Here is a 12,439-nt window from a genome sequence, read left to right on the forward strand (position 1 = left end):
GTGTCAGGGCCACCCTGGGCCTCTGGGGTCCCTTAGCCCAACAACCCCTGGGCCCTCCACGGGCTCCGTCTGAGAGGGTCCCAGGGACTTAGCGGGTGCCAGTTCTTGCCTGGGGTCCTGGCATTGTTGTCACAATGTGACAACTGGTTCGATGTCTGGGGCCGGGGAGTTCTGGTCACCGTCTCCTCAGGTGAGTCCTCACCACCCCCTCTCCGAGTCCACTTAGGGAGACTCGGCTTGCCGGGGTCTCAGGGTCAGAGGCCTGGAGGCACTTTGGAGGTCAGGAAAGAAAGCCAGGGAGAGGGTCCCTTCAAATGGGAACCCAGCGTCTCCTCCCCAAGTCCAGCCACAGATGTCGGCAGCTGGGGGGTTCCTTTGGCTGGTCTGGGGTGACCACTCTCTGCTTCATTTGGAGCATTCTCAGGGGCTGTGGTGACGATTGTGTGGTAGGACTCTGTCCCGCTCCAAGGCACCCGCTCTCTGGGATGGGTGCCTGCCGGGGTGTTTGGACTCCTGGGGGTGACTTGTCAGCCGTCTGCTTGCAGTTGGATGTCCCAGGCCGACAGTGGTCTGGCTTCTGAGGGGTCAGGCCAGAATGTGGGGTACGTGGGAGGCCAGCGGAGGGTTCCATGAGAACGGCAGGACAGGGACACGGACAGTCGGCTTCCATGTGACGCCTGGAGACAGAAGGTCTCTGGGTGGCTGGGAACAACGCGAGCCGGGCGCCCAGGGTTTTTGTGGGGTGAGGATGGACATTCTGCCATTGTGATTACTACGGTTTGGATTCCTGGGGCCAAGGGGCCGTCGTCACCGTCTCCTCAGGTAAGAATGGCCACTCTAGAGCCTTTGTTTTCTGCTATTGCCTGTGGGGTTTTCTGAGCATTGCAGGCTGGTCCTCGGGACATGTTCCAAGGGCACCTGGGCGGACTGGCCAGGAAGGGACGGGCACTGGGGTGCCTTGGGGATCTGGGAGCCTCTGTGGATTTTCCGATGCCTTTGGAAAATGGGACTTAGGTTGGATGTGTCTGATGGAGTAACTGAGCCTGGGGGCTTGGGGAGCCACATTTGGACGAGATGCCAGAGCAAACCAGGGGTCTTAGTGATGGCTGAGGAATGTGTCTCAGGTGCGGTGTCTGTAGGACTGCAAGATCGCTGCACACACAGCGAATCATGAAACATTTTCTTTAGAATTATGAGGTGCGCTGTGTGCCAACCTGCATCTTAAATTCTTTGTTGGCTGGAAAGAGAACTGTCAGAGTGGGTGAATCCAGCCAGGACGGATGCGTAGCCTTGGTCTTGATGAGAGCAGGGTCGGGGCACGGGTAGTCCAGAAAGGGTGGCTGCTGTCCTGACAGAGGCTTAGGGAGGCCCCAGGAGCTCAGTGCCCTGAAGTTGGTTTCCAAGAGAAAAGGATTGTTCATCTTAAGAGGCGTGCTTATTAAATGTTAAAAGACAGGATATGTTTGAAGTGGCTCCAGAGAAAAATGGTTAAGACAATTATGACTTAAAAATGTGAAAGATTTTGAAGTATATTAATTTTTTTAACTGTCTAAGTATTTGAAATTCTTATCATTTGATTAACACCCATGAGTGGTATGTCTCTGGAATTAGGGCCAAAGTAAGTTTAGCTAAGAAATACTAGCACAGTGCTGTCGGCTCTGATGCAGGACTGAGTTTTGAGCATCATAAATCAAGTTTATTTTTTTAATTAATTGAGTGAAGCTGGGAGCGGATGATGAGTTAGAGTCAAGATGGCTGCATGGGGGTCTTGGGCACCCACAGCAGGTGGCAGGAAGCAGGTCACCGCAAGAGTCTATTTTAGGAAGCAAAAAAACACAATTGGTAAATTTATCACTTCTGGTTGTGAAGAGGTGGTTTCGCCTGGGCCCAGATCTGAAAGTGCTCTACTGAGCAAAACAACACCTGGACGATTTGCGTTTCTAAAATAAGGCAAGGCTGACCGAAACTGGAAAGGCTCTTTTTTTTTAACTATCAGAATTTCATTTCCAATCTTAGCTTATCAACTGCTAGTTTGTGCAAACAGGATATCAACTTCTAAACTGCATTCATTTTTACAGTAAGATGTTTAAGAAATTAAACAGTCTTAGGGAGAGTTTATGACTGCATTCAAAAAACTTTTAAAATTAGTCTGTTATCCCTTCATGTGATAATTAATCTCAAACACGTTTTCAATACCTCAGAGCATTATTTTTATAATAACTATGTTCACAATCTTTTTAGGTTAACTCGTTTTCTCTTTGTGATTAAGGAGAAACACTTTGATATTCTGATAGAGTGGCCTTCATTTTAGTTGTTTTTCAAGACCACTTTTCAACTACTCACTTTAGGATAAGTTTTAGGTAAAATATGCATCATTATCCTGAATTATTTCAGTTAAACATGTTAGTTTGTGGCTTAAGAGAAAACTCAGTCAGATAGTGCTGAAGACAGGACTGTGGAGACACCTTAGAAGGACGGGTTCTGTTCGGAATCACCGATTCGGCTTCAGCCAGACTGGCCTAGCGGAGGCTCTGGGAGGCTGCCTGCCAGGCCCGGGCTGGGCTTTGGGTCTCCCCGGACTACCCAGAGCTGGGATGCGTGGCTTCTGCCACCAGGCCAACTGGCTGCTCAGGACCCAGCCCTTGTTAATGGACTTGGAGGAATGATTCCATGCCAAAGCCTTGCAAGGCTCGCAGTGACTACACACCCGACATGGTAAGAGACAGGCAGCCGCCGCTGCTGCATTCGCTTCTCTTAAACCTTTGTATTTGATGTCTTATTTGCACTAGAAGGGGAATTGGTCTTTGCTTGATGAAGAGCAGGAGACTCATTCGTGTGAGTCTTTTGACTGACCATTGTCTGGGTCACTCCCATTTAACTTTCCCTAAAGCCCATTTGAAGGAGAGGTCACCCGAGCTCTTTCGCAACCTCTGAATGCGGATGGCATGAGTCATGATGCTTCAGCCCCACTGGCATCGCCCTTGTCTAAATCATTGACTTAGGTCATCGCGCCCTTGAAAGTAGCCCATGCCTTCCAAAGCGATTTGCGGTAAATGGCAGAATTTTAAGTGGCAAATTCAGATAAAATGCATTTCTTGGTTGTTTCCAATGATGACTGTTATCTAGAGGGAATTTAAAGGCAGGGGTTTATTTCAGACTCAGAAGGGAGGAGATGCTCTGAGAAGGTGGAGGCTTTGAGCATTTCAGTACCCTCCTCTCGGTGCAGAAGCTATGCTGCCGATTCTAGAGCAAGGGGAGCTCCTCATTTTTATCACAGTACAGGCTCCTAAATTCTCGGTCTAATTCTGAAGATGTTCTAATAACTTTAAAGCAGCAAAGAAATATTCCACCCAGGTAGTGGAGGGTGGTAATGATTGGTACTGCTTTGGAACCAAAACCCAGGTGGTGCTAGGGCAGGACTGCAGGAAACTGGGGTATCAAGTAGAGGGAGACAAAAGATGAAAGCCGGCCTGTGCAGGAACCTAGCAATGAGACGGCCTTAGCTGAGACAAGCAGGTCTGGTGGGCTGACCGTTTCCAGCCATGACAACTCCATCCAGCTTTCAGAAATGGCCTTGGATGGGCAAAACTGACCTAAGCTGACCTAGACTAAACAAGGCTGAACTGCGCTGAGCTGAGCTGGGTTGAGCTGAGCTGAGCTGGGCTAAGTTGCACTAGCTGAGCTAAGCTGGGCTGGGCTGCACTAAGCTGGGCTGAGCCGGGCAGGGCTGAGCTGTGCTGAGCTGGGCTGAGCTGAGCTATGCTATGCTGGGCTGACCTGGGCTGAGTTATGCTTTGCTGGGCTGGGCTGGGCTGGGCTAGGCTGGGCTGAGCTGGGCTGAGCTGAGCTGAGCTGAGCAAGGCTAGGCTGAGCTGGGCTGGGCTGGGCTGAGCTGAGCTGAGCTGAGCAAGGCTAGGCTGAGCTGAGCAAGGCTAGGCTGAGCTGGGCTGGGCTAGGCTGAGCTGGGCTGGGCTGGGCTGGGCTGGGCTGAGCTGAGCTGAACCAGGCTGAGCCAAGCTAGGCTGAGCCGAGCTGAGTTGAGCTTAGCTGGGCTGAGCTAACCGGGGCAGGGGCTGAGCTGGGCTGAGCTAACCTGGGCTGGGGCTGAGCTAACCTGGGCTGGGCTGAGCTGAGCTGAGCTAGGTTGGGCTGGGCTGAGCAGGCTGTGTTGGGCTGACCCAAGCTGGGCTGAGCTCATCAGAGCTGAGCCGAGCTGAGTTTAGCTGGGCTGAGCTAACCAGGGCTGGGCTGAGCTGGGCTGAGCTGAGCAGAGCTAAGCCTGCTAGAGAACTAAGAGCTAAGCTATGCTGGGCTGAACTAGGCTGAGCTATGCTTTGCTGGGCTGGGTTGGGCTGAGCTGGGCTGAGCTGAGCTGAGTTGAGCAAGGCTAGGCTAAGCTGAGCTGAGATGAGCTGAGCGGAGCTGAGCTGGGCTGGGCCGCGCTGAGATGGGCTGGGCCGTGCTGAGCTGGGCTGGGCCGGGCTGAACTGGGCTGAGCCAAGCTGAACCAGGCTGAGCCGAGCTGAACCGGATTGAGCGTGCTGTGTTGGGCTGAGCCAAGCTAGGCTGAGCTGAGCCGAGTTGAGCTTAGCTGGGCTGAGCTAACCTGGGTAGGGATGAGCTGGGCTGAGCTAACCTGGGTAGGGATGAGCTGGGCTGAGCTAACCTGGGTAGGGATGAGCTGGGCTGAGCTAACCTGGGTAGGGATGAGCTGGGCTGAGCTAACCTGGGTAGGGATGAGCTGGGCTGAGCTAACCTGGGTAGGGATGAGCTGGGCTGAGCTAACCTGGGTAGGGATGAGCTGGGCTGAGCTAACCTGGGCTGGGCTGATCTGAGCTGGGCTGGGCTGATCTGAGCTGGGCTGGGCTGGGCTGAGCTAAGCTGAGCTAGGGTGAGCTGGGCTTCGCTGGGGTCAGTCAGGTTGGATTGGGCTGAGTTGAGCTGACCTCAACTGAGCTGACCTAGGCTGAGCTGAACTGAGCTGAAGCGGGATGTGTTGGGCTGAGCTGGGATGAGCTGGGCTGGGCTGAGCTGATTTGGGCTGGGCTGAGCGGACCTGGGCTGAGCTCAGTCAAGCTAAGCTGAACCAGGATGAGCTGGGCTGGGCAGTACGGGCTGGGCTGACCTGGACCGGGCTGGGCCAGGTTGAGCTGGCCTGAGCCGAGCTGGGCTGAGCTGAGCTGAGCTGGGATGATCTGGGTTGAGCTTAACTGACCTGGGCTGGGCTGGGCTGGGCTGGGCTGAGCTGAGCTGAGCTGAGCTGAGCTGAGCTGTGCTGGGCTGGGCTGGGCTGGGCTGAGGTGAGCTGAGCTGAGCTGGGCTGGGCTGGGCTGAGCTGAGCTGAGGTGAGCTGACCTGGGCTGGGCTGGGCTGGGCTGGGCTGACCTGACCTGGACTGGGCTGAGCTGACCTGGGCTGGGCTGGGCTGACCTGACCTGGACTGGGCTGAGCTGAGCTGAGCTGAGCTCAACTAGGCTGGGCTGAGCTGAGCTGAGGTGAGCTGAGCTGGGCTGAGCTGGGCTGAGCTGGGCTGAGCTGGGCTGAGCTGGGCTGAGTGGGGCTGGGCTGGGCTGGGCTGAGTGGGGCTGGGCTGGGCTGAGCTGAGCTGGGCTGAACTGGGCTGAGCTGAGCTGGGCTGAGCTGGGCTGGGTTGGGTTGAGCTGAGCTGGGTTGGGTTGAGCTGAGCTGAGCTGAGCTGGGTTGGGCTGTGCTGGGCTGACCTGGGCTGAGCTGAGCTGAGCTGAGCTAAACTGGGCTGTGCTGGGCTGAACTGGACTGAGCTGTGCTGTGCTGTGCTGGGCTGGGCTGGGCTGGGCTGAGCTGGGCTGAGCTGAATTGGTCCAGGCTGGGCTGAACCGAGCTGGGTTGAGCCAAACTAGGCTGAGCTGGGGTGAGCTGGGCTGAGCTGGGCTGAACTGGGCTGAACTGGACTGGGTTGAACAGAGCTGGGTTGAGCTGGGCTGGACTGGGCTGAGTTGAACCAGGCTGACCTGGGCTGAGCCGAGCTGGGTTGAGCTGAACCGGGCTGGGCTGGGCTGCGATGAGCTGAGCTGAGCTGAACTGAGCTGGGCTGAGCTGAGCTGGTCCGGGCTGGGCTGAGCTGAGCTGAGCTGGGTTGAGCCAAGTTAGGCTGGGCTGAGCTGAGCTGAACTGAGCTGGGCTGAGCTGAGCTGGTCCGGGCTGGGCTGGACTGAGCTGGGCTGAGCTGGGCTGGGTTGAGCGGAGCTGGGCTGGGCTGAGTTGAGCCAGGTTGACCTGGGCTGAGCTCAGTTGGGTTGAGCCGAGCCAGGCTGGGCTAGGCCGCGCTGAGCCAGGCCGCGCTGAGCCAGGCTAGGTTGAGCTGAGCTGGGCTGGGCTGGGCTAAGCCGAGCTGGGTTGAGCGAGCTGGGCTGGGCTGGGTTGGGCTGAGCTGGGCTGTGCTGAGCTGGGCTGAACTGTGCTGAGCTGGGCTGTGTTGAACTGTGCTTAACTGGGCTGGGCTATACTGGGCTTAGCTGGGCTGAGCTGAGATGGTCTTAGGTGGTCTGAGCTCAGCTAGGCTGGGCTGAGCTGGTCTGAGCTCATCTGAGTTGGGTTGAGCTGAGCTTGGCTTTGCTGAGATGGGCTTGGCTGAGCTGGATTGAGCTGGCCTGGGCTGGGATGAACTGGAAGACATGGCACTGGGCCAGTCTTCATGATCTTGTCGGACACAGATGGATAGCCTCAGCTGAGTCTACACTGCGTTCCCCATCACATCCACCATCCCTATACTCACTCCCAGGCCTGGGTTGTCTGCCTGGGGAGACTTCAGGGTAGCTGGAGTGTGGCTGAGATGGGGGCAGCATAAGCTGGGTTGGAGGGACCAAGCTCTCTATTGGCTGCCTGCAGGGTGTGTGGCTCCAGGCTTCCCATTCAGGTATGCAACCTGGGCCCTCCAGCTGCATGTGCTGGGAGCTGAGTGTGTGCAGCACCTACCTGCTGCTGCCTCAGGGGAAAGCAGGCCTGGTCCACCCAAACCTGAGCCCTCAGCCATTCTGAGCAGGGAGCCAGGGGCAGGCAGGCCTCAGAGTGCAGCCAACTGAATGGTGGCAGGGGCGGCTCCACCTGCTCCAGGAGACCCCAGGTCTGCCCAGGTGTTCAGCGCTGGGCCCTGCAGCAGGACGGGCTGAGGCCTGCAGCCCCGACAGCCTTGGACAAAGACCCGAGGCCTCGCCACGGCCCCACCACCCGTTAGCCATGATAATCTGGGCTTTGGAGGCCTGCAGGTGGCCTTGGCTTTGGTGGGGCAGCCACAGTGGGACACAAGTAGAGAGGGCCACTCAGAACGCCACTCAGCCCCGACAGGCAGGGCACAAGGAGGCAGCTCCTCACCCCTCCCTTTCTCTTTTGTCCTGCGGGTCCTCAGGGAGTGCATCCGCCCCAACCCTTTTCCCCCTCGTCTCCTGTGAGAATGCCCCGTTGGATACAAACGAAGTGGCCGTTGGCTGCCTCGCACAGGACTTCCTTCCCGACTCCATCACTTTCTCCTGGAAATTCAAGAACAACTCTGACATCAGCAAAGGCGTCTGGGGCTTCCCATCAGTCCTGACAGGGGACAAGTACGCGGCCACCTCGCAGGTGCTGCTAGCTTCCAAGGACGTCATGCAGGGCACAGACGAACACGTGGTATGCAAAGTCCAGCACCCCAATGGCAACAAAGAACAGAACGTGCCTCTTCCAGGTGAGGGCGGGGCCCACCCACCAGGGGCAGAGAGGGAGCCAAAGGGGGCGGGAGTGGCGGGCACCGAGCTGATGTGTGTCCCTCACTGCAGTGGTTGCCGAGCGGCCTCCCAACGTGAGTGTCTTCGTCCCACCCCGAGACGGCTTCGTCGGCAACCCCCGCAAGTCCAAGCTCATCTGCCAGGCCACAGGTTTCAGCCCCCGGCAGATTGAGGTGTCCTGGCTGCGCGAGGGGAAGCAGGTGGGGTCTGGCATCACCACGGACCGGGTGGAGGCTGAAGCCAAAGAGTCTGGGCCCACAACCTTCAAGGTGACCAGCACACTGACCGTCAGCGAGACAGACTGGCTCAGCCAGAGCGTGTTCACCTGCCGCGTGGATCACAGGGGCCTGACCTTCCAGAAGAACGTGTCCTCCGTGTGTTGCCCCAGTGAGTGACCTGTCCCCGAGGGCGGCACCCACCGACACACAGGGGTCCACCTGGGTCTGGCATTCACCACCCAGACGCAGCCGTCTGCTCCCTGAGCCTTGGCTTCCCAGAGCGGCCAAGGGCAGGGGCTCGGCAGAGGCTGTTGCTACTCTTTGGGTGGGAACCACGCCTCCGCCCGCATCCACACCTGCCCCACCTCTGACTCCCTTCTCTTGACTTCAGATCCAGACACAGCCATCCGGGTCTTCGCCATCCCCCCATCCTTTGCCAGCATCTTCCTCACCAAGTCCACCAAGTTGACCTGCCTGGTCACAGACCTGGCCACCTACGACAGTGTGACCATCACCTGGACCCGCCAGAATGGCGAAGCTCTGAAAACCCACACCAACATCTCCGAGAGCCACCCCAATGGCACCTTCAGCGCTGTGGGTGAGGCCAGCATCTGCGAGGACGACTGGAACTCCGGGGAGAGGTTCAGGTGCACCGTGACCCACACGGACCTGCCCTCGCCGCTGAAGCAGACCATCTCCAGGCCCAAGGGTAGGCCCCACTCTTGCCCCTCTTCCTGCACTCCCTGGGACCCTCCCTTGGCCTCTGGGGCATGGTGGAGAGCACCCCTCACTCCCCCGTTGTCTGGGCAACTGGGGAAAAGGGGACTTGCCCCCAGCCCACAGGCCGGTCCCCTCACTGCCCTGCCCTCACCACTATCTCTTCTCACAGGGGTGGCCATGCACAGGCCCGATGTCTACTTGCTGCCACCAGCCCGGGAACAGCTGAACCTGCGGGAGTCGGCCACCATCACCTGCCTGGTGACGGGCTTCTCTCCCGCGGACATCTTCGTGCAGTGGATGCAGAGGGGGCAGCCTTTGTCCCCGGAGAAGTATGTGACCAGTGCCCCAATGCCTGAGCCCCAGGCCCCAGGCCGGTACTTCGCCCACAGCATCCTGACCGTGTCTGAAGAGGACTGGAACACGGGGGAGACCTACACCTGCGTCGTGGCCCATGAGGCCCTGCCCAACAGGGTCACCGAGAGGACCGTGGACAAGTCCACCGGTAAACCCACCCTGTACAACGTGTCCCTCGTCATGTCCGACACAGCTGGCACCTGCTACTGACCCTGCTGGCCTGCCCACAGGCTCAGGGCGGCCGGCCACCCTGTGTGTGTGCACGCAAACTAACCATGTCAACGGGGTGAGATGTTGCATCTTATAAAATTAGAAATAAAAAGATCCATTCAAAAGATACTGGTCCTGAGTGCACAATGCTCTAGCCTGCTGGGGTGGTGGCTGTGCTGCACCCACTCTGCACCTCCCCTACACACCACCTTCCTCCACAGCCTCCACCCCTGCCTCACCCACCTGCGTGCCACAGTGGCTTCTAGAAACCCCTGAACTCCCTGCAGCTGCTCACAGCAGGCTGACCTCAGACTTGCCATTCCTCCTACTGCTTCCAGGAAGAAAGCTGAAAGCAAGGCCACACGTATACAGGCAGCACACAGGCATGTGTGGACACACATGGACAGACACGGATACACACAGACACATGGACACACAGAGATGTGCTAACCCATGGGCACACACATACACAGACATGGACACATGCATACACAAACATACGTGGACACACATGTACAACCATGCACAGGCACACAAAGAGAACACTAACTACAGGCATGGACACATGGACATATGCACACATGGACACATACATGTGCAGGACGTGCACACACACAGACACACTAGCACAGAGGCATACACACACAGACACACATCCACAAACACACAGGTGCATGCACACACACACAGACACAAGTACATGGACACGTGCACACACACAGACACACCGACAGACACGCAGGAGCACGTGCATACACTAACACGTGGACACACGCATGTCTACCCACAGGCACACAACAGACGGACACGTGCACACAGACATGCACACACCCACAGATACAACATGTGCACATGCTGGCCAGCCTCCGCCCGCATTCTCCCGGTGCCCTGTCATACACTCTGTCCCTGCAGCAGTTTGCTCTCTGTGCTATGCTGGCCCCGGGGCTTTGGGCCCAGGCTCTGCTTGTCCTTCTGTCTCTGCTTGGAGGTGCTGCCGTGGCACCCAGCTTGGACTCTACCTGGGGAGCAGCGGCCCCAGGGATAGCATGTGAACCCTGCTGAGGCCAGGCTCTTGATGAAGGCAGTAGATAGCCCCACACCCACCGGTGAGCAGAACCAGGGCCTGTGCCATGTGCTGAGGGCAGGCAGTGACTAAGCATGGGCCCAGAGGGCAGGGCGGCTGCTCTGGTGGCTGTTCCTCTTACAGGAGGCCTCAGGAGATGAGCTGGAGCGAGTCTGCCCCTGCAAAGACCACCTGCTCCCCAGCCCACAGCAGGGAGCAGGCGAGGTCAGACAGCAGCAGCCCAGGAAGGACCGAGCCCAAGCAGGGAAGGCAGGGCCCAAGTGAGGTCTCCACACCCAACACACAGTGCTGTCCCTAACTGGGGAGTCCCCACCACACTCTTGGCCCTTTGGGGTCCTGGGCTCCAGGTGTCTCCAGGGGCCCATCTGTGCAGGGGATGTAGCCCCCCGAATGTCCTCATTCCACTGTGGAGCTCAGGTCTCCGTCTGCCCCCTGGGTCCTGGCAGGGTAGGACAAGTCTGCCAGGATGTCCCCACGAAGACTCTGCTCCAAAAGGGAGCTGGAGAGTCAGGGCCTTGGGGAGGGGGTGAAGATCGGGCACCTCCCAGCTTAGTCCTCCCACCTGCCCACCCCCACAGCACAAGGGCAGGGCCACACCCCCTGCTTCCCCCTCCAGGAGAGTGAGGACATGCTGGCCGCCGCTCCGCTAGGGCCCCAACCTCCGGCCCCCGCCTGTGTCTGTGTGCTGCATCCCCCACGCTCTCTCCGCCACCCCAGGGCTCCTGGGAAGAGACCTCAGGGTCCCAGCCCTGCCCAGCCTCCGCCTGTGCCCCCGCTGCATCAGGCTTTCAGGGACCCAGCCCAGACCCTGAACAGTGCCCAAGCCCCCCTGCACTTGCTCTCCCTGCCCCCGCCCCGGGTGTAGCACAGCCTCGGGGCCAAGGGTAGGCTTAGAGGATGGGCCCCAGGGGCAGGCTTTGCTGGGTGCCACCCCAGCCTGACCCTATTCCCCTGTGCTGTGTCTCCTGCAGAGGGGGAGGTGAGTGCTGACGAGGAGGGCTTTGAGAACCTGTGGGCCACTGCCTCCACCTTCATCGTCCTCTTCCTCTTGAGCCTCTTCTACAGTACCACTGTCACCTTGTTCAAGGTAGCACGGCTGTGGCACAGGGATGAGGGCACAGGGGGAGTGTGGGACCCGAGGAGCATGGAGCCCGGGGAGCAGCCTGGGCTGGACGTCTACCCCGGAGGCCCCCATACCACCCCGCTGGGTCACCTCTGCCCCAGCTCCCTTCCCAACCATGGGGAAAGCACTTCACCCTGTCTCTGTTGCCCGCAGGTGAAATGATCCCAACAGAAGAACATCGGAAACCAGAGACAGGAACTCAAAGGGGCGCTGCCTCCGGGTCTGGGGTCTCGGCCTGCGTGGCCTGTTGGCGCGTGTTTCTCTTCCCTGCCCGGCCTCCAGCTATGTGCTCTAACACAGGCTTCCTTCTAGAGAGGCAGGGGCGGGCTGGCGTGCGGACCACGACGGGGGGCTCCACCCCACACCGCTTTGCTGTGTATACGCTTGTTGCCCTGAAATAAATATGCACATTTTATCCATGAAACTGCTTTCTCGTGAGGGTTTTTGTTTCTTTTTCAAAACTTTCATGCTTCTCAAGGGCATCTCAAAGGCAGCTGTGGAAAAGAGCGCTGGGTCAGTGCAGGGGGTTTCGAGGAAAGCCATGTGCCCAGGAAAGGGGCCGCAGGAGCAGGTGGTCCAGACTCAGACTCGGGGCATGCCCAGCCTGATGGAAGGAGGGCAACTGAGCAGGAGAGGACTCCAGGCCTGGTCCCCCAAGCACAGCCTGAATTGGGAGACTGGGGCTCAGGCCTCGGCGGCCTCTGTGTGTGCTCCACGAGCCTATAACTGCCCGGGTCACCTTGCCGCCGTTCCTAGCAAGCCCAGATAGGTCTTGGCCTTGCCCCAAACCTTCGTGACGTCTGGTGCATGCCACCAGGATCCAGGAGGCATGGGCTGAGCCCCCGAGAGCAGGTGGCCCTGTCTGCACAGTGTGGGGGCCTCCTGCACCCCACAGAAGCACAGGGGTGGGTTGGCTGCAGCCACGCCCGTGGCAGGGGTGTGGAAGTTGGAGCAAAAATTTTGGGTGACGCAGTGTCTTACTCCAATTGGG

General features: G+C 58.4%; 4 gene segments (V, D, J or C); all 4 read left to right on the forward strand.

Annotated features, from left to right (window-relative positions):
- Positions 1–12,439, forward strand: part of LOC112428039 (immunoglobulin heavy constant gamma 2-like) — a 163,762-nt gene that overhangs the window by 1,553 nt on the left and 149,770 nt on the right.
- LOC105489913 (immunoglobulin heavy constant gamma 1-like) overlaps positions 1–12,439 on the forward strand; it is a 100,150-nt gene that overhangs the window by 1,347 nt on the left and 86,364 nt on the right.
- LOC112428038 (immunoglobulin heavy constant delta-like) overlaps positions 1–12,439 on the forward strand; it is a 28,087-nt gene that overhangs the window by 877 nt on the left and 14,771 nt on the right.
- Positions 76–9,370, forward strand: LOC105489908 (immunoglobulin heavy constant mu-like). The segment is given in 5 exon segments: positions 76–190; positions 7,385–7,699; positions 7,791–8,126; positions 8,349–8,666; positions 8,847–9,370. Coding segments are annotated over 4 exon segments (1,128 nt in total).

The sequence above is a fragment of the Macaca nemestrina genome, chromosome 7, assembly GCF_043159975.1.
Source record: "Macaca nemestrina isolate mMacNem1 chromosome 7, mMacNem.hap1, whole genome shotgun sequence".
Lineage (NCBI taxonomy): Eukaryota > Metazoa > Chordata > Mammalia > Primates > Cercopithecidae > Macaca > Macaca nemestrina.